The sequence below is a fragment of the Trichechus manatus genome, unplaced genomic scaffold (assembly GCF_000243295.1).
Source record: "Trichechus manatus latirostris isolate Lorelei unplaced genomic scaffold, TriManLat1.0 scaffold00014, whole genome shotgun sequence".
In the NCBI taxonomy this organism is placed as follows: domain Eukaryota; kingdom Metazoa; phylum Chordata; class Mammalia; order Sirenia; family Trichechidae; genus Trichechus; species Trichechus manatus.
This window is the reverse complement of record NW_004443950.1, coordinates 1665562-1693015: the sequence shown is the minus strand read 5'-3', so window position 1 is coordinate 1693015 and position 27454 is coordinate 1665562. Positions and strand designations below refer to the sequence as shown.

The window sequence follows — 27454 nt, the reverse complement described above, 5'->3', positions numbered from 1 at the left end:
CATTGTATCTGTAGATCGCTTTGGGTAGAATTGACATTTTCATAATGTTGAGTCTACCTATCCATGAGCAAGGTATGTTTTTCCACTTATGCAGTCTCTTTTGGTTTCTTGCAGTAGTGTCTTGTAGTTTTCATTGTATAGATCTTTTATGTCTCTGGTTAGATTTATTCCTAAGCATTTTATCTTCTTGGGGGCTATTGTAAATGGTATTGATTTGGTGATTTCCTCTTAGAAGTTCTCTTTGTTGGTGTAGAGGAATCCTACTGATTTTTGTATCTTTATCTTGTATCCTGATACTCTGCTGAAATCTTCTATTAGTTCCAGTAGTTTTCTTGTGGATTCTTTGGGGTTTACTGTGTATAAGATCATATCATCTGCAAATAGAGATACTTTTACTTCTTCCTGACCAATCTGGATGGGTTCTTTTTCTAGCCTAATTGCTCTGGCTAGGACCTCCAGCACAATGTTGAATAGGAGTGGTGATAAAGGGCATCCTTGTCTGGTTCCCGTTTCCAAGGGGAATGCTTTCAAAGTCTCTCCATTTAGGATGATGTTGGCTGTTGGCTTTGTATAAATACCCTTAATTATATTGAAGAATTTCCTTTCTACTCCTATTTTGTTGAGAGTTTTTATCATGAATGGGTGTTGGACTTTGTCAAATGCCTTTTCTGTATCTATTGATAAGATCATGCGGTGCTTGTCTTTTGTTTTATTTATGTGATCCATTACATTGATTGTTTTTCTGATGTTGAACCATCCCTACATACCTGGTATGAATCCCGCTTGATCATGGTGAATTATTTTTTTGATATGTTGCTGGATTCTATTGGCTAGAATTTTGTTGAGGTTTTTTGCATCAATGTTCATGGGTGTTTTTACCTGGTTTTGGTATCAGTGTTATGCTGGCTTCATAGAATGAGTTTGGGAGTATTCCATCCTTTTTTATGCTCTGAAATACCTTTAGTAGTAGTGGTGTTAACTCTTCTCTGAAAGCTTGGTTGAATTCTACAGTGAAGCCATCCGGGCCAGGGCTTTTTTTTGTTGGGAGTTTTTAAATTACCTTTTCAATCTGTTTTGTTATAGGTTTATTTAGTTGTTCTACCTCTGTTTGTGTTAGTTTAGGTAGGTAGTGAGTTCGTAGAAATTTGTCCATTTCCTCTAGATTTTCAAATTTGTTACAGTACAATTTTTCATAGTATTCTGTTATGATTCATTTTAATTTCGGTTGGGTCTGTTGTGATATCACCCATCTCATTTCTTATACGGGTTATGTGCTTCCTCTCCTGTTTTTCTTTTGTCAGTGTGGCCAGTGGTTTATCAATTTTGTTGATCTTTTCAAAGAACGAGCTTTTGGTCTTGTTAACTCTTTCAATTGATTTTCTATTCTCTATTTCATTTAATTCCGCTCTAATTCTTATTATTTCCTTTCTTGTGGCGCCTGAGGGCTTCGTTTGCTGCTCTCTTTCTACTTGTTCCAGTTGTAGGGTTAATGTTTTGATTACGGCCCTTTCTTCTTTTTGGATGTGTTCAGTATTGCTGTAAACTGACCTCTGAGCACTGCTTTTGCTGTGTCCCAAATGTTCTGGTAGGATGTGTTTTCATTCTCGTTTGATTCTATGAATTTCTTTATTCCATCCTTAATTTCTTCAGTAACCCAGTAGTTTTTGAGCAAGGTGTTGTTCAGTTTCCATGTGTTTGATTTTTTTCCTTGCTTTTTCTGTTGTTGATTAAAACATGGATTTTTTTAATTAAATGAACTTACCGATCTATGCATTATAAAAATCTTCTGTTACAAATTACAGTGGTCACCTTCAGGGAGATATAGACTGAGGAGAAAGTCTTTCACTTTTATTCTGTACTTTTCTATACTATTAGAATTTTCTGACTGTGTAACAAATGTTATTTTTTTTTAATGTCCAAAGGGATAACCATGGTGGATATTTTTTATTTGTTTTCTTTGTTGTATTTATCTTATATAAATTCCAATAAATGTTTATATTATATTTTATCATACAGGAAATTTCAACTTAAGGTAGTCAAGTTTTTTTTTCCTTATGATTTGTGCTTTTTATGTCTTGTTTAAAAAGTGCTTTGCTATACTGATGTAATAGAGATGTGCTTATGTATTTTTTCTAAAAATTTTGCAGTTGCGTTTTTCACATTAAGTCTAATCTGTCTTGAGTTTTAAAATATATGATATGCGATAAGATATAATCCTTTTTTTTCATACCTATAGCCCGTTTTCCCAGAACGTATTTGTAATGTTATCTCTGTTATATACCAACTTCCCTTATATACATGGGTTTGTTTCTAGGCTCTCTAGTTTACTATTATTCTATTTGTCTATTCCTGCACCAGTATTGTACTTTTATAATTACTATAGCTTGACAGTAAATCTTGATAACTGATAAAGTCAGTGCTTTTCCTTCATTTACCTTTTTCCTCCTTCTTCAGAATTGTCTGGACTATGCTTGGCCCTTTATTCTCTCCTAAGAATTTTAGAATCACCTTGTCAATTTCCATTGGAGCATTTTAAGCAGCTGTATGACTTGATTGGATACCCATTTAAAAAATATAACTCTTACACATTAGAAGCCTATTATAGTAGTCCAGGAAAGAGATACTGAATGATAACTTGGACTAGGAGAGTGACAGTGGAGAAGAAAAGAAGTAGACAGAGTCAAAGTGTACTTTAGGGGGTAGAAGGGATGGGATTTACAAGAGAATCGGATGTGGAAGATGAGGAAAGGACAGATTCAAAGATAACACTTAAACAGTCTTGGCTTAAGCTATTGCTGGGTGGATGGGGTTGCCATTTATTGAAAGAGATGGAAAGTGAAGATGGGGAGAAAAACAGGTTTGGGCAGGGGGATTCAAAATATCTGTTTTGAGCATGTTAAATTTAAAATGCCCATTAGACATCTGGGTGGGAGATACTTAGCTGGCAATTGAATATATGAGTCTGGATCTCAGAGGAGAAGTTGGGGCAAAGGGTAGTGCATCAGGGAAGTAATGTCAGCTGGGCTAAATGCTATTGACAGGCTGAGCCAGTTAAATGCAGAGAAGTGTCTGTTAGATTTGGCAAATGGAAATCGTTGGTGACCCAGTGAAGCCAGACTGGTGTGGGATGAAAAGGGAATGATATGTGAGGGTGAAGAGATAGTGAGGGTGGATACCTTTGCTGAGAGCTTTGGCTATAAAGGAGAGTAGAGAAGTGGAAAGTTCTTGATGTGGGGTCAAGAACAGGTTTTCTAAGACAAGATACACTAGAGTATGTTTGTAGACTGGTAATAATCATAAGTTAGACAGGGAAAAATCTGTAACTATGTATGCTCTTTTTTTTACTTTTAAAAAATAATTTAATTAATTATATGGGTAATATAATAGCTGTACAGTAAAAAGTAGGTCTTGACCCTCTCCATGTCCCATAGGCCCAGTTCCCCTTCATAAAGGCAATCACTATTACCAATATCCGGGAAAGCTTTCCAGAAATATTCTCTGCATATATAGCATATACTACTTGTTTTATAATTTTTTATGTCAATTTTCAAATATATACAAGAGCAGAGATAACCAAGTAATGAACTCCCATCACCCTACTTCAACTGTTGTCATCAATTTGTGTCTAGTCTTCTTTTATCTGTACCCCACCTACCATCTACCCACCCTCACCCCCTGCACTGTTTATTTTAAACCAGATCTCAGGTATATGATTTCATCCACAAATATTTCAGTATATATCTTCAAAAGATAAGAACTCCCTTTAAAATTCACATGTAAAACCTAAAAATATTTAATATCTTAATTTCATCAGATATCTAACCAATGTTCCCATTCCCCCAATTACTGTATAAATTTTTTCTTTTTTAAAATCATGATCCAAATAAGGTCCATTGCATACGTTGCAATTTGTTGATATAAGTCTTAAGTCTCTTTGATCTACAGGTTCCCCCTTCTTTTTCCCCTTGCATTTTCTATTGTTTTTGAAGAAACTGAGTGTCTTAGTTGTCTAGTGCTGCTGTAACATAAATACCACAAGTGGATGGCTTTAACAAACAGAAATTTATTTTCTTATAGCTTAGGAGGCTTGAAGTCTGAATTCAGGGTGCTGGCTCTAGGGGAAGGCTTTCTCTCTCTGTCAGCTCTGGAGGAAAGTCCTTGTCTCTTCTGACCTTCTGCTCCTGGGCTGTCTTCATGTGGTTTGGCATCTCTCTTCCCCTGTCTCTGCTCTGCTTGCTTCTTTAATCTCTTTTATATCTCAAAAGAGATTAACTCAAGATATACCCTACAGTAATCCTGCCTCAACATACAAAGACAGCCCATTCCCAGATGAGATTATAACCACAGGCATAAGGGTTAGGATTTATAACACACATATATATATATTTTATTGTACCTTAGATGAAGGTTTACAGAACAAATAGTTTCTCATTAAACAGTCAGTACACATACTGTTTTATGACATTGGTTAACAACCCAATGACATGTCAACCCTCTCCCTTCTTGACCTTTTTTTTTTTTTTTTTGGTGAAAATATACATAGCCAAAGATATACCATTTCAAAAACTTCTACATACACAATTCAGTGACATCGATCACGTTCTTCCAGTTGTGCTGCTATTCGCACTTTAGATGAAGGTTTACAGAACAAAATAGTTTCTCATTAAACAGTATACATGTTGCCCAATGTCAATGGTTAACAACCCCACTACATGTCAACACTGTCCTTACTCAAACTTGGGTTCCCTGTCACCAGCTTTCCTGTCCCCTTCTGCCTTCTGGTCCTTGTCCCTGGACTGCTGTGCCTCATTAGTCCCGTTTTGTTTTATGGGGTCCAGTCCCCGGCTGAACGGTGAACCTCGGAAGTGACTTCACCACTGAGCTAAATGGGTGTCTGGGGGCCATACTCTCGAGGTTTCTTCAGTCTTTCAAGCCAGTAAATCTGGTCTTTTTTGTGTGTGTTAGAATTTTGTTCTACATCCTTCTCCAGCTCTGTCCAGAACCCAGCTCAGCTCTGTCCAGAACCCTCTGTTGTATTCCGGTCAGAGTAGTCAGTGGTGGTAGCCGGGCACCATCTAGCTGTACTGGACTCAGTCTGGTGGAGGCCTTGGTAGCTGTGGTGCATTAGTCCTTTGGACTAATCTTTTCCTTGTATCCTGTTCTCTTCATTCTCCCTTGCTCCCAAAGGTGTGAGACCAGTGGAGTATCTTAGATGGCTGCTCACAGGCATTTAAGACCCCAGACGCTACTCAGAAAGGTAGAACGTAGAACATTGTCTTTATAAACTGTGTTATGCCAATTGAGCTAGATGTTCCCTGAGACCATGGTCCCTACAGCCCTCCGCCCAGCAGTTCAGTCCCTCAGGGAGTTTAGATGTGTCTATGGAGCTTCCATGACCTTTCCTTGTACAAGTTGACAACACATATTTTTGGTGGACATAATTCAATCCATAACACTGGGTCATTTGCATAGTTTACTGCAATATGGATTTTGCTGATTGCTTTCCTAAAATTTTGTTTAACATCCACCCCCACTTTTCCTGTATTTCCTATAAATTAGTAATTAGGTGAGGCTTGATTGAATTCAGGTTTGATTTTTTTTTTTTTAGGGGGGCACTTCATATGTGATGGTGTGTACTTACATCAGAAAGTATACAATGTCTCATGTTGCTTCTTTTTGTGATATTATCAGCTGTTGAATATGATTGTCTAGGTCCGTTAATTCATCAGGGATTAAAAATGGTAGTTTTCTTATTCTACCTTTCATTCTTCTTTATTTGCTGAAATATTTCTATAAAGAGAAAGTTCCCCTCATCAACTATTTTATTACCCTGAGGTAGATTTGTATAAGAAAGGCAGGATAAATGCTTGATGTTTTTCACTTTATATATCAGTTTTCAGAATAATGAGTTATTTTCTCAGCATCCTCCAAAGGTGATCAAGGAGGGTTGTTTTATTTTCTCAATATCATTATAAACTCATATATTTAAATATGTTTGAAGTATTCCAATCTATGTAACTATTGTCCCAACTTTGACTATAGGAGCCTTTTTAAGTTGACTCCTGAAGCATTCTTCTTTTTTTTTAGTTTTATTTATTTGAAACTCTAATGTCAGTATAAACAGGCTTTATTAAAGATTATGAATTCAATTTCCATATGAGCTATAAATGGTTTTCTATAGAACGATTGCTTGCTTTGTTGCTTTCCTTAATAAAACATGCTTTTGCCTAGTGGGGTTATGTAGCCTATATATTAATATTGGAAGATTATTCTGTTGTCTTGGCATTTATGATGTCCAACATTTGATTTATTCTCTTATCTATTTGTCTTCTCTTTCTTTAATAAACACTGAACCAAATGCATAATCTCTTAAGACCTGCACTTCATATGAATCATGAAAGGATGTCTGTAGGCAGTTTATTACTTGAATGGTAATTCTGGTTCCCTTTAAAAATATTAGTGTCTGCTCTTCAAAATAGATGGAAGTGAGAGACATGAGATGCAGCAGGTCACTGATGAGAATCATAATTGCCCTTTGCTTTTGTTATATGGTAGCAGACTCTCAGGGTATTAGATCATTGCATACCACAGGTCTATCACTACACTGCCCTCAAAGTCAGGAAAGTTTTTTTTTTTTTTTTGAGATATAATTCGCATACTATAAAATTCACCATTTTAAAGCACACAATTCAGTGGCATTTAGTACATTCACAATGTTGTGCCATCCTCACCACTATCTAATTCCAGAACATTTTCATCACGCCAAAAGTAAACCCTGTACCCATTAGGCAGTCATTCCCCATTACACCTTCCCACCAGCCCCCAGCAACTACTAACTGCTTTCTGTCTCTATCGATTTGCCTATTCTGGGTATTTAAATAAATTGAATCACATTCTGTATTCATTTGCTCAATATTCATTTAATCCTTACAACACCTTGAGGTAAGTACTGTTATTGTTCCCATTTTACAGATGAGAGAATTGATGTACAAAGAGGTTAAGTCACTTGTACAAGGTCACAATTCTAGTACACTGAGCATTGTATCAATGTACTGTTATTTAGACTGTCTTCTACTACTCTTCTATGGACGGACCCTTTGACAGTTTCCTTTTTTTTTTTGCTATCCCAAAACACTTCTGCAGTTGACATCTTTGTGGCATATATTATATTTGCAAAATTTTGTGAGTATTATCTATAGGGCTAAATCCTAGCACTGGCGTTGCTGAATTTATTTTTGAGAACTTTTGGAGAATTAATATTGTTTTGAGAACTTCTAGAGAATTTTGCTACATCTGATCTACTCTTATGAGCCTTGGATATAGGGCCTTTCACAGATGGGATATGGGAGGAAAGAAGGCTTATTTTCACTGACTCTGCTGTTTATTCAAGCAGAGATCATAATGTATCTACTGATGATCTCTTTTCAGAACTGGTGGAGTCTCTTTCATTGCAGGGATCTTATGCTGGAAAAATCCATACCATTGGTGATGCCTTCAAAAACTTTAAAAACCTCCGATCCTTAGATTTATCAAGGAATTTGATCACTAGCCTAAAGGTAAGTTCTATATTCTGTGACCAGCCAGGTCAGCTTAATTTATTTTTTTGATGGGAAGAAATAAACCCGTTGCCTTCAAACTGACTCATAGCAACCCTATTGGACAGAATAGAACTGCTGTATAGAGTTTCCAAGGAGCAGCTAGTAGATTTGAACTGCCAGCCTTTTGGTTTGCAGCCATAGCTCTTAACCACTGTGCCACCAGGGCTGCCTAAGAGCTAGATAATGTCATCTTGGCGAATATAGAATTTTCCCTTTAAGTGCTTCCAAACTAAATTTTATTATTCACTGTAAAATTCTTTCAACTTTGCCTCATGTTTGAAAATTTGTGTTATAAAATATTGGGAAAAAATTCCTTTTGTACTCAATTCCTTTGTACTGCCTAGGGCAGTAGTACAAATTGTATGTAAGAATTATGAGGACTGTTTGTAAAAGTACAGATTCTTAGACACTACCCTGAGAGAGATTCTGATTTTTTAGGTCTGGTGTGGGCTCAGGACATAACCAGGTGATTTGGATGCTGGTGGTACATGGGGTATTCATGGAGATGCTGATCTAGGTGTTACTGTGTTTTTTTTCTAGAATGAGGAGGAAATGGTGGTCTTCAAAACAAAAATTACCAGGTTAGGGGATGGTGGAGCAGAGAGCAGTGCAGGAAAGTAGGAGGGAGCAGGCCTGAGCTGAATAGAGTGTGAGGATTAGCTGACATACTGCAAGAGCTTGATAAACATAAATGCGCACACACAGTTGGAACTTTTTTTCTTTGTAGTAGAACCTCAAAGGCTGCTTCTTCCAGGTGTTCCCATTTTGCCTCAGCTTTGTAACTGTCTTGGCGAAGACTTTCTCTGCAAGACTCAAGGTGGAAAAGTCACAGATGCTATCCAGGATTAGTTAATCTCCTGGATTATTCCGTCAATTTTGAATTTCTTCGAGGACACTTGTTCAACAAAACAAATCAGACTCCATCGTAAGGTCCAAAACTAAGGGCCTCAAAAGAGGAAACCCAAGCAAGATCAAACCTCCAACTGGGACTTACTTAAAAGAAAAAAAAAGAAAACTCCAAACCCATTGCCATCGAGTCGATTCCAACTCATAGGAGACTCTAAAAACAGTGACTCCAAGTTGAACTAGGTCTTTAGACTATTTTTTAGCAGCCATTTGTATTTGGCCCATCAGTCTTAGAAAGTATTAGTTTAGAGTTGTTTAGATCTCCTCTTTTCATCTGTGTATGCGCATTTATGTTTATCAAGCTCTTGCTGTGTATCAGCTAATCCTCACACTGTATTCTGCTCAGGCTTGCTCCCTCCTACTTTCCTGCACTGTTCTCTGCTCCACCATCCCCTAACCTGGAAATTTTTCGTTGTTTTGAAGACTACCATCTCCTCTTCCTCCTAGGGAAAAAAAAACAAAAACAAAAAACCAGTATTTGTTTGTTTGTTGTTCTTTTTCAGGCTAAATATTAAGCGAACATTACTGTAATTTGTTCTTATACTCCCTTTCTTTTCTCTTCTGTAAATTGGGTGAAAAACTATTGTGAAGACTAATCAAATTAACATAATCAACCAAATATAACAATATCTAAGACTCCTAGTACAGTGCTTGGCACATAGGAAGCACCCCATAAATGTGTTAGTTTCCTACTTTTTTTGCATCTATGATTTATCTGCACATACTCTGTAGCAGCTCTGAATCACTTTGCTTAATTTTCCCCAGGGGGTGGGGGGTTGTTTTGTGATTATTGCTACTGTAACTTTGGGAAATGCATGAATTCATGTCAAGTGGGAAGAGTGAGAAGAGGACAGAAATCGATCCCTTGACTTTTACAGTGAGAGAAATTAAAGGATTACTTGAGCTGGGGCATTAGACACATTTAGAGGCATTCCTAATGGTCTTCTGCCCTGAGAGTGGGCCTAAAAGCACTGATAATGAATCCTAACCACTGACCCTTTAACAATATAGAAGTTAATGGAAATGAAAAGAGCTAGAAAGAAATGCATCAAAATGTAAAACAGGGTTCTATTTGGAAATGTTTTGTAAATATCTTTGAGTTTTCTAAATTTCCTGCAATGAGAAAATGGTAATTTTAAATGAGGAGAATAAAGACATTATTTTATAAATACTTGATGGAAAATTTTATCTTTCTGAACTAATCTTCAAAGATGGCGTTCCTCTTATGGTATTTCTACTAATAAAAAGTCTGTGGTTAGATAGATATGTATGTATTTTGCAATTGTCCTGAAACTTAGAGTTGGACAAAAGCAAAATTTCAATCACAGGTTTTAGCAGAGGAGGAAATTTTGGCTTTCCCTCTTGAGTTTTTCAGTCCTGATTAGACTATTTCCAGTTAAGTAGAGGGGCAGGATTGTTTAATCCACAGAAAGAGATCTGAATAAGGAAGAGCATTTCTACCAAAGAGAACTGATCTGAGGATGGGGACCTTGCATGACAGCAGTCACTTTGAAGGGTGAAACAAGGTCAAGATGGGGTTCCAAACTGGTCCAGGAGGGAGGGCTTGGAGATACCATTGTTTTGTTTTCCTAAAGAGTCCATTGACCTTATGAGTGAAGCGGTGAGATTTAAGGACACATACACACAATTTTTTTTAATTTTTTAATTGTACTTCAGGTGAAGGCTTATGGAACAAATAGTTTCTCATGAAACAGTAGTACACATATTGTTTTATGACATTGGTTAACAACCCCACAACATGTCAACCCTCTAACTTCTCAACCTTTTTTTTTTTTGGTGAAAATACACATAGCCAAAGATACACCATTTCAAAAATTTCTACATGCACAGTTCAGTGACATTGACTATGCTCTTCCAATTGTGCTGTTGTTCTCACTTAAGATGAAGGCTTACAGAATAAAATAGTTTCTCATTTAACAGTTACTACAAATGTTGCCCTATGATAATGGTTAACAATCTCACAGCACATCAACAATATCCTTACCCAACCTTGGGTTCCCTATCACCAGCTTCCTTGTCCCCTTCTGCCTTCTGGCCCTTGTCACTGGACTCCTGTACCTCATTAGTCTCATTTGGTTTTACGGGGCTGTCCACTCCCAGGCTGAACGGTGAACCTCGGAGATAACTTCACCACTGAGCTAAAAGGGTGTCTGGGGGCCATACTCTCGGGGTTTCTCCAGTCTCCTTTAGGGCAGTAAATCTGGTCTTTTTTTGTGAGTTAGAATTATGTTCTACATCCTTCTCCAGCTCTGTCCAGAACCCTCTGTTGTGATCCTGGTCAGAGCAGTCAGTGGTGGTAGCGAGGCACCATCTAGCTGTACTGGACTCAGTCCGGTGGAGGCTTTGGTAGCTGTGGTCCATTAGTCCTTCAGACTAATCTTTTCCTTGTATCCTGTTCTCTTCATTCTCCCTTGCTCCCGAAGGGATGAGACCAGTGGAGTATCTTAGATGGCCGCTCACAAGGCTTTTAAGACCCCAGACACTACTCACCAAGGTAGAATGTAGAACATTGACTTTATAAGCTGTGTTGTGCCAATTGAGCTAGATGTTCCCCGAGACCATGGTCCCCACAGCCCTCCGCCCAGTAGTTCAGTCCCTCAGGGAGTTTGGATGTGTCTAAGGGGCTTCCATGACCTTTGCTTGTACGAGTTGTGCTAGTTTCCCCTGTATTGTGTACTGTCTCACCCTTCACCCAAGATACCACTTATCTATTGCCTATTTAGTATTTCCCCCAACCCCTCCCATCCCTGGTAACCAACAAAGATTGTTACATTTTGCATACACACAATTTTTTAAAACCTTTTCCTTTTTCCTCAGAACCAGCTGTTCTTCCTACCTCTCTTCATATAGTAAATTGAGGTGCTATGGGGTCAGGATAGTGATTAGGGGCAAGGATGAGAGAAGTGCAAAAGAGTCCTTGGCCTGTCTACCACTGGGAAGGATTGCATGGGGGAGCAAGAGAAGTAGGGAATTGTGTCAGATATTTGAATACCAGATTTTGTAAAGGAGGAAATGTATCATATATGTGAATTATTTAAAATTTAGAACACCCGTGGGCTGCAATGTTTTTATGCCTAGGCAACTGAATGTGAGTTCCAACCCGGCTTATCTCACAGGACATGGGCAACTTGGGTTACATGTTTAAGGATGGAAAGTAATAGATATATTTCCACCTTTATCTGTGAGAGTTCTGGTCTTTACCAATGTGCAGTTTTTTAATTTAGTGTTTTCCTTGCAGGGCATCCAGTATTTACATTCACTCCAAGACCTGAATTTATATTATAACAACATTCCTTCATTAGTGGAGGTGTCCCGCCTACAGCCTTTACCCTTTCTCAAAGAACTAGATTTGAGACTCAATCCTGTTGTCAGGAAAGATACCGATTATAGGCTCTTTGCTGTATACACGCTACAAACTCTGGAGAAACTAGGTGAGACACTCCTCCCCTGCTCCTTGCTCCCAGAATCTTACTTAAATCAGCTGCCTCCTAACTTTTTGGATGTTGACCCAGAGTGTGCACTGGCAGAGTATATTTATTAGTCAGTATTTATGTAACCGTTCTATGCTGGCAGGATGTATGGCAAATAAATCCTTTTTTGTTTATTAAATGATATCCTATGATCTTATCAGTTACTTCCAGCTTAGTTTTCTTCAACTGACCTTTCGCCAAAGCACCTCCTCCCAAACACAAATGCTTCCAGGTTGAGATTTATTTTTCCAGGTGCCCCAACTTTGTAACTGTATTAGCAATAGAAAACTAATATAACTCTTTGGGGCTTAGTTGGCAAGAAACAATAAATATTCCTTCAAATGAGCTGGTCTATATTACTTTATAATTTTATTGTTGAATATACATTTCTTATTGATACAAAATTCTATTTTACATTCTCCTGGGAAAGTTATTGTCCCAGTGGTAATAAAGGGAAGCTAAGTAAACCCTTTTAGAAAATGGTGTTAACTTTCAGCCTTAACATTAGGCCCGTTTGGGTTGTTTGCTGGCCAGGCTCTACTTTCCTGAAGTAGTTACACCTCTGTGGCAGTTGTTGCTATGGCATCCCTTGTAGTCTCCCTGAGTTACTGCTTGCTCCGGTGACAACATAATAGCATTATTTTGTGACCTGTCTCTAACGAAAGAAGACTGGTCTTTAGTTTTTAGTGGATGAATATGACTTTCTGACCCACTACTGTTTACTCCAAAAAAAAACCCACAAAAAGCATGCTCAGACCTTGGTTTTTGCCTCCAGATGACCGAACTGTACGGGACAGTGAGAGAAAAGTTGCCAAGCTGCACTTTAGTCAGTTGGGCAACAGTGAAAATTTTCTCTTAGAGGTGGAAAAAAGGTAAGATTCGGAATTTTTTTTTTTTTTTTTTTGGTTTGATTCTAGACATAGGGAATAGTAAATTTCTGCTTAACTTTCCACAACTCTCCACAAGTTGTAAGAATCATCAGATCAGGAATAAAAGTACCTATCTAGCATACTGAGATTCACCTGGGATGAGAATCTGGCCCTCTGTGGGTACATTCCTGCTTTCTTGAACTATTGGTTCTGCTTTGGATGTAATTGCTATAAATTCCTTAAAGTTGTCGTTCAAAGTTTATAGATAGAGGATATTATGGAATGATTTATCATACTCATAAAGGCTTACCAATCCTATCTTGGTAGACTTATCAATCAGTACATGGTCTTTTCCTATTGAATTAGGAGGATTTCATTACCATTAGCAAGGTTGTTAGCAAAAAATAACGTGTTTAATGTTAAAGGAAGAGAAAGGAAGCATTTCTGTACAAAGCAAACAGAACGTGAGCCTCTGAAGTATCTGATTTTTCCATTTTGGGTTGTTAAATCCTATCAAAATAAAGTACTCAAAAACCTATACTTTTTTAAAAAAGTGACTGTCTTAATTATCTAGGGCTGCTGTAACAGAAATACCACAAGCGGATGGCTTTAACAAAGAGAAATTTATTCTCTCACAGTCTAATAGGCTAGAAGTCCAAATCCAGGGTGTCAGCTCCAGGGGAAGGCCTTCTCTCTCTGTCGGCTCTGGAGGAAGGTCCTTGTCATCAATCTTCTCCTGGACTAGGAGCTTCTCAGCACCGGAACCTCGGGTCCAAAGAGTGCACTCTGCTCCTGGAGCTGCTTTCTTGGTGGTATGAGGTGCGCGCCCCCGCCCCCTGCCCACCGCCCTCACCCCCTGCCCCCGCCCCCGGCTCTCTGCTCGCTTTTCTCTTTTATATCTCAAAAGAGATCAGTTTAAGACACAACCTAATCTTGTAAATTGAGTCCTGACTCATTAACATAACCGCTGCTAATCCTACCTTATTAACATAATAGAGTTAGGATTTACAACACACAGGAAAATCATATCAGATGACAAAATGGTGGACAATCACACAATACTGGGAATCATGGACTAGCCACTGACATACAAATTTTTGGGGGACACAATTCAATCTGTAACAGTGACTTTATTTTTGAAAAATAGATAAAAGTCCATTATAAGCTATTTAAATAATGCAGAAAAATACAGAGAAGAAAGCAAAAATCACCTCATATCCATCCTACTACCGTTTGGTGTACATTCTTCCAGATATCTACATACCTATAGACTCGTGTAGATGTATCATTAATATTTTCTTTTCTGATGACAAAGTAATACATGCTTTCACTGAAAACACAATAAAATATTTTAATAAAAAAAGCAATAAATGCTTATTGTTGAGAATTTGAAAAGTACTGAAAAAACACAAAGAATAAAATAAGTAACTCATAATCCTACCACCCAGAAATAAACATTCTTATATTATGGCAAATATCCTTTTAGTCTTAGGTATATGTATGTTGTTATGAATTGAATCATGTCCCCCCAAAATATACGATGTAAATCCTAACTTGTGTGCCTGTGGTTATAATCCCGTTTGGGAATGGGTTGTCTTTGTATGTTAATGAGGAAGGATTAGTGTAGGGTAGATCTCGAGTCAATCTCTTTTGAGACATAAAAAGAGATTAAACAAACGAGCAGAGAGAGAGAGATGGGGTAAGATAGATGCCAAGACACATGGAGATCTCCAAGGAACCAGGAAGCAGAAGCTGAAGAGACAAGGAATTTCCTCCAGAGCCGATAGAGAAAGCCTTCTCCTATAGCTGGAGCTCTGAATTCGGACTTCTAGCCTCCTAAACTGTGAGAAAATAAATTTCTGTTTGTTAAAGTCATCCAATTGTGATATTTTTGTGATAGCAGCATAAGACGTGTATATATATAGTCAATATTTATTTTACAGTAATTTGCTTCCTATAAATACCATTTTTAAATTCACAAGATATCATGAACATATCCCCACAACATTATTCTTCTCCAGAATGAGTTTTTTTTATTTGTTTACTTGTTTATGGCTTTCACCTCCTCACTAGTCCATGAGAGCAAGGACTTTGTCTAGCTTGTCTATTGCAGTATCCCTAGTACCTAGAACAGTGACTGGCACACAGAAGGGGGTAAGAAATAATATGTTGCATGAATGAGTGAAGTCAATGCTTTTTGGCCTGGGATCCTTCTCTTTTCCAGCAATATTGCTTATCTCTGCTCTGATCCATTATGTGTTTTATAGTGTAGCCTTCAGAGATCATCCTTAGTTCCCTATTTTTAAAAAATCACGTTTATTGAGGTTAATTTACAAAGAGCAAAATTCACCCTTTTAAGGTGTGCAGTTCTATGAGTTTTGGCAAGTAAACCTCCACAATCAAAATCTAAAATATCCTTATCACCCCAAAAAGTTCCCTCAGGACCCTTTGCAGTCAGTCTCCTCTCTCTGCCCCCAGCTTCTGGCAACCATTGATCTGATTTCTTATAGTTTTGCCTTTTCCAGAGTGGCATATAAATAGAATAATACAGTGTGCAATGTTTTGTGTCTGGCTCCTTTCATTTAGCATAATACTTTTGAAAGTCATCTGTGTTGTTGCATGTATCAGGAGTTTCTTCCATTTCATTGCTGAGTAATATTCTATTGTATGGATGTGCCACAATTAACTATTCATTGGTTGGTGAATATTTGGGTTACTTCTCCATTTTAGATGATTATCAACAGGTGTTTCTTGCTATAGACAAAAATTGAATGTTTCTAAAAATTTATTTGTATGTGTATTTTATAAACTAATTCCTATTTTAAATGCATTGAGGGTACGGTGTTTATTATAGAAATACAGAGGTGAATTAATGTATAACTAAAAAAACCTTCTAGCAAAGCAGATTATTAGCTCCATCTTTTTTCTATTTGGTGGCCATATAAAAAAACCTGTTGCCGGTGAGTCAATTCCAAATCATAGCAACCCTATAGGACAAAGTAGAACGGCCCCAAAGGGTTTCCAAGGCTATAAGTCTTTACAGAAGCAGACTGCCACATCTTTCCCTCGCGGAGCAGTTGGTGGGTTCAAACTAACTTTTGGTTAGCAGCTGAGCGCTTAACTACTGCACCAGGGCTCCCTAGTTACTATATGTTGATGTTAGGTGCCATCAAGTCAGTTCTGACTCAGCAACCTCATGTACGATAGAATGAAACACTGCCTGGTCCTGAGCCATCCTCACAATTGTTGTTACGCTTGAGCCCATTGTTGCAGCCACTCTGTCAATCCATATTGTTGAGGGTCTTCCGCTTTGTTGCTGACCCTCTACTTTACCAGGCATGATGTCCTTCTCCAGGGACTGATCCCTGCTGATAACATGTCCAAAGTGTGTGAGATGTAGTCTCGCCATCCTTGCTTCTAGGGAGCATTCTGGCTGTACTTCTTCCAAGACAGATTTGTTCATTCTTTTGGCAGTATATTCAATATCTTTGCCAACACCATAATTCAAAGGCATCAATTCTTCTTCGGTCTTCCTTATTCATTGTCCAGCTTTCACATGCATATGAGGCGATTGAAAACACCATGGTTTGGGTCAGACACACTTTAGTCTTCAAGGTGACATCTTTGCTTTTTAACACTTTAAAGAGGTCTTTTGCAGCAGATTTGCCCAATGCAATGCATCTTTTGATTTCTTGACTGCTGCTTCCATGGGTACTGATTGTGGATCCAAGTAAAATGAAATCCTTGACAACTTCAGTCTTTTCTCCATTTATCATGATGTTGCTTATTGGTCCAATTATGAGGATTTTTGTTTTCTTTATGTTGAGACGTAATCCATGCTGAAGGCTGTAGTCTTTGATCTTCATCAGTAAGTGCTTCAAGTCCTCTTCACTTTCATCAAGCAAGGTTGTGTCATCTGCATAATGCAGGTTGTTAATGAATCTTCCTCCAATCCTGATGCCCCGTTCTTCTTCATATAGTCCAGCTTCTCAGATTATTTGCTCAGCATACAGATGGAGTAAGTACGGTGAAAGAATACAACCCTGACACACACCTTTCCTGACTTTAAACCACTCAGTATCCCCTTGTTCTGTTTGAATGACTGCCTCTTGGTCTATGTACAGGTTCCTCATGAGCACAATTAAGTGTTCTGGAATTCCCATTGTTGGCAATGTTATCCATAGTTATGATCCACACAGTCGAATGCCTTTGCATAGTCAATAAAACACAGGTAAACATTTTTCTGGTATTCTCTGCTTTCAGCCAGGATCCATCTGACATCAGCAACGATATCCCTGGTTCCATGTCCTCTTCTGAATCTGGCTTGAATTTCTGGCATTTCCATGTCAAACTACTGGAGCCGCTTTTGAATGATCTTCAGCAAACTTTTACTTGTGTGTGATATTGATGATATTGTTCAATAATTTCTGCATTCTGTTGGATCATCTTTCTTTGGAATAGGCATAAATATGGCTCTCTTCCAGTCAGTTGGCCAGGTAGCTGTCTTCCAAATTTCTTGGCATAGGTGAGTGAGTGCTTCCAGTGCTGTATCCAACTTGTTGAAACATCTCCACGGTATTCCATCAATTCCTGGAGCCTTGTTTTTCTCCAGTGCCTTCAGTGCAGCTTGGACCTCTTCCTTCAGTACCATAGGTTCCTGATCTTATGCTACCTCCTGAAATGGTTGAACATTGACCAGTTCTTTTTGGTATGGTGACTCTGTGTATTCCTTCTATCTTCTTTTAATGCTTCCTGCATCATTTAATATTTTCCCTGTAAAATCCTTCAATATTTGAGGTTGAGACTTGAATTTTTTAAATTGTACTTTAAATGAAGGTTTACAGAACAAACTAGGTTCTCATTAAACAGTACACATATTGTTTTATGACATTGGTTAACAACTCCACAACACGTCAACACCCTCCTTTCTGGATCTTGGGTTCCCTATTACCAGCTTTCCTGTCCCCTCCTGCCTGCTAGTCCTTGCCCCTGGGCTGGTGTACCCCTTTAGTCTTGTTTTGTTTCATAGGGCTGTCTAATCTTTGGCTGAAGGGTGAACCTCAGGAGTGACTTCATTACTGAGCTAAAAGGGTGTGTGGGGGCTATACTCTCGTGATTTCTCCAGTCTCTGTCAGGCCAGTAAGCTGGTCTTTCTTTGTGAGTTATAGTTTTGTTCTACATTTTTCTCCAGCTCTGTGTGGGACCCTCTATTGTGATCCCTGTCAGAGCAGTAAGTGGTGGTAGCCAGGCACCCCCTAGTTGTACTGGACTCGGTCTGGTGGAGGCCGTAGTAGTTGTGGTCCATTAGTCCTTTGGACTAATCTTTCCCTTGTATCTTCTTTTCTTCATTCTCCCTTGCTCCGAAGGGGTGAGACCAGTAGAGTATCTTAGATGGCTGTTCACAGGCTTTTAAGACCCCAGACGCTACTCACCAAGGTAGAATGTAGAACATTTTCTTTATAAACTATGTTATGCCAATTGAACTAGATGTTCCCCGAGACCATGGTCCCCACAACCCTCAGAGGCTTGATTTTTTTTTTCAGTTCTTTCAGCTTGGGAAATGCTGAGCGTGTTCTTCCCTTTTGGTTTTCTAACTCCAGGTCTTTGCACATGTCATTATAATACTTTGTCTTCTTGAGCCACTTTTTGAAATCTTCCATTCAGCTCATTTCTGCTGTTTGCTTTAGCTACTTGATGTTCAAAGGCAAGTTTCAGAGTTTCTTCTGACATCCATTTTGGTCTTTTCTTTCTTTCCTGTCTTTTTAATGACCTCTTGCTTTCTTCATCTATGATGTCCTTGATGTCATTCCACAACTCTTCTGCTCTTCAGTCATTAGTGTTCAATGAGTCAAATCTATTCTTGAGATGGTCTCTGAATTCAGATGGGATATACTCAAGGTTGTACTTTGGCTCTCGTGGACTTGTTCTAATTTTCTTCAGCTTCAACTTGAACTTGCATATGAGGAATTGATGGTCTGTTCTGCAGCTGGCCCCTGACCTTGTTCTGACTGATGATGTTGAGCTTTTCCATAGTCTCTTTCCACAGACACAGTCAATTTGATTCCTGTGTATTCCATCTGGAGAGGTCCACGTATATAGTCACTATTTATGTTGTTGAGAAAAGGTATTTGCAATGAATTCGTTGGCTTTGCAAAATTCTGTCATGTGATCTCTGGCATCGTTTCTGTCACCAAGGCCACATTTTCTGACTACTGATCCTCTTCTTTGTTTCCAGTTTTCTCATTCCAATCACCAGTAACTATCAATGCAATCTGATTGCATGTTCGATCAATTTTAGACTGCAGAAGTTGGTAAAAATCTTCAGTTTCTTCATCTTTGGACTTAGTGGTTGGTGTGTAAACTGGAGTAATGGTCGTATTAACTGGTCTTCCTTGTAGATGTATGGATATTATCCTATCACCGACAGTGTTGTACTTCAGGATAGACTGAGATGGTCTTTTTGATGATGAATGCTATGCCATTCCTCTTCAAGTTGTCATTCCCAGCATAGTAGACCATATGATTGCCCGATTCAAAATGGCCAATACTGGTACATTTCAGCTCAATAATGCCTAGGATATCCATCTTTATGTGTTCCATTTCATTTTTGACAATTTCCGATTTGCTGAGATTCACTCTTCATACATTCCACCTTCCGATTATTAATGGATGTTTGCAGCTGTTTCTTCTCATTTTGAGTCGTGCCACCTCAGCAAATGAAGGTCCCGAAAGCTTGACTCCATCCACGTCATTAAGGTCGACTCTACTTTGAGAGGAAACCCTGGTGGCATAGTGGTTAAGAGCTATGGCTGCTAACCAAAAGGTCAGCAGTTTGAATCCACCAGATGCTCCTTGGAAACCCTGTGGGGCAGTTCTACTCTGTCCTATAGGGTTGCTATGAGTCGGAATCAACTTGATGGCAATGGGTTTGGTTTGGTTTGGTTTGGTTTTCAACTTTGAGAAGGCAGCTCTTCCCCAGTCGTATTTTGAATGCCTTCCAACGTGAGGGGCTCATCTTCTGGCACTATATCAGACAGTGTTCCACTGCTATTCATAACGTTTTCACTGGCTATTTCTTTTCAGAAGTATACTGCCAGGTCCTTCTTCGTAGTCTTAGTCTGGAAGCTCAGCTGAAATCTGTCTGTCATGGATGACCCTGCTGGTATTTGAATACCGGTGGCATAGCTTCCAGCATCACAGCAACACGCAAGCCCCTACAGTACAACAAACTGACAGACATGGGTTACTATATATGGTGATTACTAAAACAAAACAAAACAAAACAAAAAAAGCTAAACCCGTTGCCGTGGAGTCAGTTCTGACTCATATAGGCTCTGTAGGGCAGAGTAGAACTGCCCCATAGGGTTTCCAAGGCTTTAATCTTTACGGAAGCAGACTGCCAGTGATTACAAAACCAGAGGTTTACTCACAGACCCAGTATTAACACTAATATCTTACAAGCTCTCTGACTTTGGGGGAGGGTGTTTTTTTTGTTTTTTTTTTTTAACTTTCCTGATTCCCAGTTCCCTCACTTGTAAATGGAGATAATAGCTAAGGGAGGTGGGGTGGTTTATGATTAAATGAAATGGTGGATGTAAAGTGCCTGGCACATAGATTAGGCTTCCTGTACTTACTGTGCTTCCCAAGGTACCTACATCAGTCAAGTGCAAATGCTTGCCTTTGTGGTCAGTTTTTCTAACTAATGGCTACCGTCGTCTCTACTATAATTCTTGGCAGCAACATCTTCCTTTCTGTGTCCTAATTGTGAGTTTTTCATTTCATAAGAAAATATCTTACTCCCTTAAGCATTTAGACTTAAGTCTGTATCAAGAAAACAGTGTCTTAAGATTTGAATTTTCTGGCTTTCATACTTTAAGGCTAAATGATAGTGTCCTTCGTTCTTTCATGATTCCCAGTATTTCTCAATTAGGACAAATACTTGTGAAATACAGTTAAATGAATATATTCTAGAACATTTGAAAAAAATCTGAGCACCATGAATTAATGTTTTCTAAATAGCATTTACTGGTGATTTCAGAAACCTTCTTTTGAGTGTTACATAAATAAGTTTACTAAATTATTTATTTATTAAATAAATTATGTGACAGCTCTAGGGAGAAGACAATGAAAAACTGTGTGACAGATGAGAGGGCTGCATCAAAAGTTATTTCTGATGCTGATAGCAGGATTGAAACTGGTAAGTTTCCTCTCCATGATCATAAAATAATTAAAACATTAGTTGTTTCAGCTTCGTGGCCAATCTTGGGTAAGATAAAGACAAAACAGTTGAGAAATAACATAGATTTGAAGCAAGCACAGATTTACTGATTGTATTTTTCACAAAGCACAAACTGTACTTAGTTCAGTTTTGTTGATATCTCTTTACATCATTAGCATACCTTGAGAATGACATTGCCTGTCTGTATGTGCCTCTTAGTCTTGCTAAGGTGATTGATTCATTTATTAGCCTGAAGCTTGTGTTTCATCTCTTTTTATGTAGTTCACACCCTAGGTCTTCTAGGCTTCCCCACCAAAACCTTTGCAGTTACAGAATCTCTCCTGTGTTTGGGCTATATTCCTGGGGAGTATTGCCTGTAAGCACTGTTGGTAATCCAATATGGTTAAAGTGGTTATGCCACATTAATGGTCGTGCCATAGGCTAAGAGAAAGCTTTCCACCAGAAAAGCTGGCCTCCAATGTACTCTTGTGGGTTAACCTGACACTCTCCTATCAGATAAATCAGATGACCTTTTACTTGAGAAAACTTTCTTCTGTCTCAAGGCCTCTCTCCCTTTGAAGGATCTACTGAATTATATGCAGACTCTAAAAATCAATCTCTAAAATCCCAGCAGTAACTTTAATAGATTGAATATATAGTTTAGACATTAAGTGTTTTCAGTTTATTATAACATGTAGCATTTTATTTTCCTGACTTCTTATCTATCTATATGGACATTTATTGACAAGTCATTGTCATAGTGTTTCATGATAAAATTAGCAAGAGTCAGGTGTGATTTTTATTTTCCTTTCTCGGAAGTCTTAGTGTATGTAAGTCATGGGAGCGTGGATTGCTTTATTTCACTTTACATAGAATTTTTTGTTTCAAAGTTGATGCAATTTTATCATAAGAAATTTAGAAAATACTAAAAAGCATGAAGAACAAGATTTTAATCATAATCCCACCCCCTAAAGAGAATCACAGTTAATATTTTGGTATATATCCTTCCAATCTTTTTTATAGGTACAAGCACTGATACATCCATTTCTAGACAGAGAAAGATACATTGAAGCATAATTTGACTACCTCTTTTTGTATGAGCTGAATTAGACTTCATTTATGTCACCTTATGTCATTAGCACACGCAAAGATTCACTCCATGAGCTAAAATGTTTTAAAGTGTGCTATCTCGACTGAGAACAAACTGCTTTACCAGACAGATGGCCATTTGTAAAGGTCCTTGGAAGCTCCAGCTGTTGCTTGGATTTTTTTTTTTAATATATATATATAAAAATCTATTTTGCCACTTTGAAAGGTTAACAAGCTTTGCTTTCTACTAAAAATTGTATTTGTGCGAGATCCCTGGGGAATGTTGCCTGTAAGCACTCTTGGTAATCCAATATGATTAAAGTAGTTATGCCATATTAATGGTCATACCACAGGTTAGGAGAAAACCTTCTGGAGAACAGCTCTCACTAGCTCAGTTCAAAATAATTCTTTCTCACCAGTCATTTAGAATGGGCAGGGAAACTCCGCTATCTTGGATTCTCCCCCTAACCCTAACCATGTGATCTTTAACTCTTTCAAAGTTTCCTCTCTCTTTTCCCAGACTCCTCAGATAAGCATATCTAGGTTATGTCTGCAGGTTCTCCTATTTTTTCTCTACTCTTTGCCCCATATTGATCTCATCTATTTCCACAGTTTCATTTGTTTCCTGCCTATAGATGACTCTTAAATATGTTGGTCCAGGTTTGACAACCTACACCAGTCTTTCTCTGCACCAGCCCCCCCATTTCTGTTGACTAACTGGTAACATACACTCGGACTCCCGACTGTATAACTTTCTAGCCCTTCAAGCTAAACATGCCAACAAAACAAAAAACAAATGAACCAGCCCTAAATAGCTCCTAGGGTTTCTTTCCATCAGTGTTACTACCACTGCCCCATTACCTGGGCTCAGGATGAGATTGGGATTTGATGCTGCTCCTCCTTTGAAGCCCAGCTGAATGTTCATATTGTGTAGCATGATCCACAATTGACAGCTTTCCTTTCCATTTCCTAATAGCCTCTTAAGAGGCTGGCTTAATTGCTATTATTTACTGAGTATAAACTCTGGGCCCAGCACTCTTCATTATTTCATTTAATCCTCACAACAACCTTGAAGGTAGTGATAAATTATACTTGTTTTACAGGTAAGGAAACTGAAACCCAAAGAGGTGAAATAACTTGCCCTAGTTACACAATACATGGCAGAGCTGGGATGCAAACTCTAGTCCATCTGCCATCAAAGCCCTCTTAAACATTACACAATGCTGCCTCCAGTCTCTTCTTCCTTCAATTCATTTTGTACTTTGCTGCCAGATTAATGCTCTTAAAACACCACTGTGATAATTAATTGTGCTTGCCTGCTCAAAAACTTCCACGGCTCTCACTCGCCTACAAAATTAAGTCTAGACTCCTTCACCTGACATACAAGGTGCCCCCGAGTTCTGACCACAATTCATCTCTTCAGCCTAATCTGAACCCTCATCTCCTGTTTTCTCAATTACACATGCCCAATGCTCCAAACCAAGCCACTCACTCCTCCACAGATAAGTCAAAAACCAAACCCACTACTGTCGATTCAGTTCTAACTCATAGTGACCCTACAGGACAGAGTAGAACTGCCCCATAGGGTTTCCAAGGAGCAGCTGGTGGATTCGAACTGCTGACTTTTTGGTTAGCAGCTGAGCTCTTAACCATTGCACCACCAGGGCCTCCACCAGTAGGCTCTCCTTTCTCCCTCCTCTGTCCCTGAACTAATGCTATTGCTTCTGATTGGAATGCTTCAATCAAAATCCTTATAACCCAGCTCACAGTCTATCCTTTGAGTGAAACCTATTTTGATTCCCTAACCAAAAAAAAAGATTTTTCCCTTTTTTTGCACACCCACATAATTTATCTTCTTGTACATTACTCTGTAAATAGAAAATGCAGGCATTCCCAGAAGCACTTACAGCATCATTAGGAAAAGGGGACAAACATGAAAGAGCAAAGTAACACAGTTGTAGCCATTATATATCTAAATGTCAAATGAATGATGCAGATTAGTGTTCTTCAAACTCAGGACTCTGGCCCCTAGTTCAAGGATACATCTCAGAGGTCCACAGGCAGTGTGAGACTCTTTAATTTTGTGTTTTTGTTTGATGGCAGTTATAAAAAGTATTTTAAAAGTGTAAAGAGATAACAGTTCTTTTGCAGTAATAATCTGCTTTAAAAAAAAATCTTTTCATAGACTGAATATATCTTCTTTTAAAATTTTATTTATTTTTTTATTGTTGAGAATATACACAATAAAACATACACCAATTCAACAGTTTCTACATGTACAATTCAGTGACGTTGAATACATTCTTCCAGTTGTGCAACCATTCTCACCCTCCTTTTCTGAGCTGTTCCTCCTCCGTTTACATAAACTCACTGCCCCCTAAAGTTCCTATCTAATCTTTTGAGTTGCTGTTGTCAGTTTAGAAACCCTGGTGTTGTAGTGGTTAAGAGTTTGGCTGCTAACCAAAAAGTCAGCAGTTAAAATCCACCAGGCACTCCTTGGAAACCCTATGGGGCAGTTCTACTCTGTCCTATAGGGTCACTATGAGACGGAATCAACTCAATGGCAAGGGGGCAGTTACGAGTTATCAATCTGATCCCATATAGATAGTTCTTAAAAAAGCATAATGCTCAAGGCAGACATTTTTTTACTAGCTAAACTATTGTTTCTCAAACTATTGTTTGGTTTTAAGAGGACTTCAGGGGATATTTTTGGCTTAAGGTTTAAAGATTATCTCATGGTAGTAGTTTCAGGGGTTCATCCGGCCTCCATGGCTCCAGAAAGTTTGGAGTCCATGAGAATTTGAAATTCTGTTCTGAATTTTCCCCCTCTTGATCAATATTCTGCTATAGAATCCTTGAAAAAATGTTCAATAATGGTAGCTGGGCACCATCCATTTCTTCTGGTCTCATGGCAAAGGTGGCAGTTGTTCTTGGAAGCAATTAGCCACACATTCCATATCCTCCTCCTATTCCTGACTCTCCCTCTTCCTCTCTTGCTCCAGGTAAATAGAGACCAATTGTTGTGCCTTGGATGGCCACTTGCAAGCTTTTAAGACCCCAGGCACTAATCAATGAACTAGGAGGTAGAACAGAAGCACTAAACATGTTATTAGGCCAGATAACTGAGATGTCCTATGAAACCATGACCCTAAACCTCCAAACCAAGGAACCAAATCCCATGAGGTTTTTGGTTTAACATAAGCAGGCTCAGCAGCTACTCTTTTTTTTTTTTTTTTGGTCATTGTTGTAAGTATATCACACAACTTATGCCAATTCAACTTTTTATAGGTGTACAGCTTATTAATGGCAATTACAATAATCAGCTGTGCAATCCTACCCTTAGTCAATGCAATTTTTCCATCACTGTTAACACCCCCTCCCCCTCTTCCTCCTTCCTCCCATCCCTGGTAATGAGTATAGGTTCTTAAATTGCAGTGTCTCAAGCTGGGGTCATATTCTCAGGATTTATGAGAATATCAAACTTGAGAAACACAGATGTGGATGGTCACATGCTACAAAAGCTCAGAGTGTTATAGGAGCAGATGGGAAAGGTTGTGGAAGATATGAAAACATCAGACCTTAAAGGTTCTGTGTGGAGCACTGGGATGTCCAGAAGAGAGGAGGAGGGCCTTCTGGCTGGTGGGATTGGCATGAACAGCTGTCTGAAAGTGGTAATGAGTACGGCAGGTTGTGGAAAAGTTAAGTGAGTGATGTGGTTTAAGTAGAAGGTTTGTGTTGGGTAGAAGGTTAGATTATTGGAGAGCAATACTTACTAAAGATAATTTACATTTATCCTGTAAGCACATGTAGGACGGTAAGTAAAAAGTATTGCTATAAAATCATAGGAACCTTTATTAAACAAAAATATCAAAATGTGAAGCTGTTGTTTATCAACATATCCTCTATCTAGGTCTGTACACTTCTCAAGGCAGTGTTTCCATCTCTCTAACCCTTCCCCAAAGAAATTCTGTGCTTTTCAATTTATACCACGTCAAAATGGCAGTTTTGGCATCCTTGAAGGGACTCAAATTATGTTCCTTTTAAATGTTCTTTGAGTTTTGGGAACAAAAAGAAGTCTGAAGGGGCAAGATCAGGGCTGTAGGGTGGATGGGGTAAGGTTTCCCAATGAAATTCTACCCTCAAAGAATGGGCAGGTGCATTGTCATGATGGAAAAAAATTTCTTGGTGCAACTTTCCTGGCCTTTTTCTCACCAATGCAGTTTTCAATTTTCTTAAAACTTCTTCATAATAAGCCCCTGTGATAGTTCTGTGTCGTTCGATAAAATCTATCAACATTATGCCTTTGGGAATAACACCAAAGACACAAGAAAAGTATTTTCCCAAGAGACAGAAAGGGCCACATAAACCAGAGACTTTATCAGCCTGACACCAGAAGAACTAGATGGTGCCCGGCTACCACCAATGACCACCCTGACAGGGAACGCAACAGAGAGTCCCTGAATGAGCAGGAGAAAAGTGGGGTGTAGAACTCAAATTCTAGTAAAAAGACCAGACTTAATGGTCTGACTGAGTCTGGAGGAACCCCAGAAAGCATGGCCCCTGGACTCTCTGTTAGCCCAAAACTAAAACCATTCCTGAGGCCAACTCTTCAGACAAAAATTAGACTGGACTATGGGACATAAAATGATACTCGTGAAGAGTGTGCTTCTCAGCTCAAGTAGATACATGAGACTAAATGGGCAGCTCCTGTCCAGAGGCGAGATGAGAAGGCAGAGAGGGTCAGGAGCTGGTTGAGTGGATACGGGAAATCCGGGATGGAAGGGAGGGGTATGCTGTCACAGTATATGGAGAGTAACTAGGGTCACATAACAATGTGTGTATAAATTTTTATATGAGAGACTAACTTGAATTGTAAACTTTCACTTAAAGCACAACAATTAAAAAAAAAAAAGATTATCCCTTTGGAATCCCAAAAAACAGTCACCATAACCTTCTGTGTGGTCTTGCCTCTCTTGGCTCATCTTTGAGACCTTCCTGACCTTCCTTGAAACGCTTGATCCATCTACAAACTGTTGTTTTATGTGGGACAGCATTCCCATAAACTTGTTGCAAAGCTTCAGTGATTTGGGAAGACGTCCGCTTGAGTTTTGTTAAAAATTTGATGTTAGCCCTGATCTCAAGATCATTTTCTTCCATGGCACAGAAAGTATCCTTTTTTTTTGAAGGCACCCTAACGAGACTAAGACAAGTGTATTACTGAGAGAACTTGTCTACAGCCATCCACTGATCGCAGAGACATGTTTAAACATGTTTTGTTTGGAA

General features: G+C 38.6%; 1 protein-coding gene across 1 annotated transcript in view; it reads left to right on the top strand.

The window, feature by feature from the left end:
• Nucleotides 1-27454, top strand: part of LRRC36 (leucine rich repeat containing 36) — a 55135-nt gene that overhangs the window by 4210 nt on the left and 23471 nt on the right. Inside the window, exons 2-5 of the mRNA XM_004371493.1 lie at nucleotides 7429-7556; nucleotides 11764-11956; nucleotides 12771-12867; nucleotides 20973-21061. Of these exons, the coding sequence (XP_004371550.1) occupies nucleotides 7429-7556; nucleotides 11764-11956; nucleotides 12771-12867; nucleotides 20973-21061 (507 nt within the window). The remainder of the gene's footprint in view (nucleotides 1-7428; nucleotides 7557-11763; nucleotides 11957-12770; nucleotides 12868-20972; nucleotides 21062-27454) is intronic.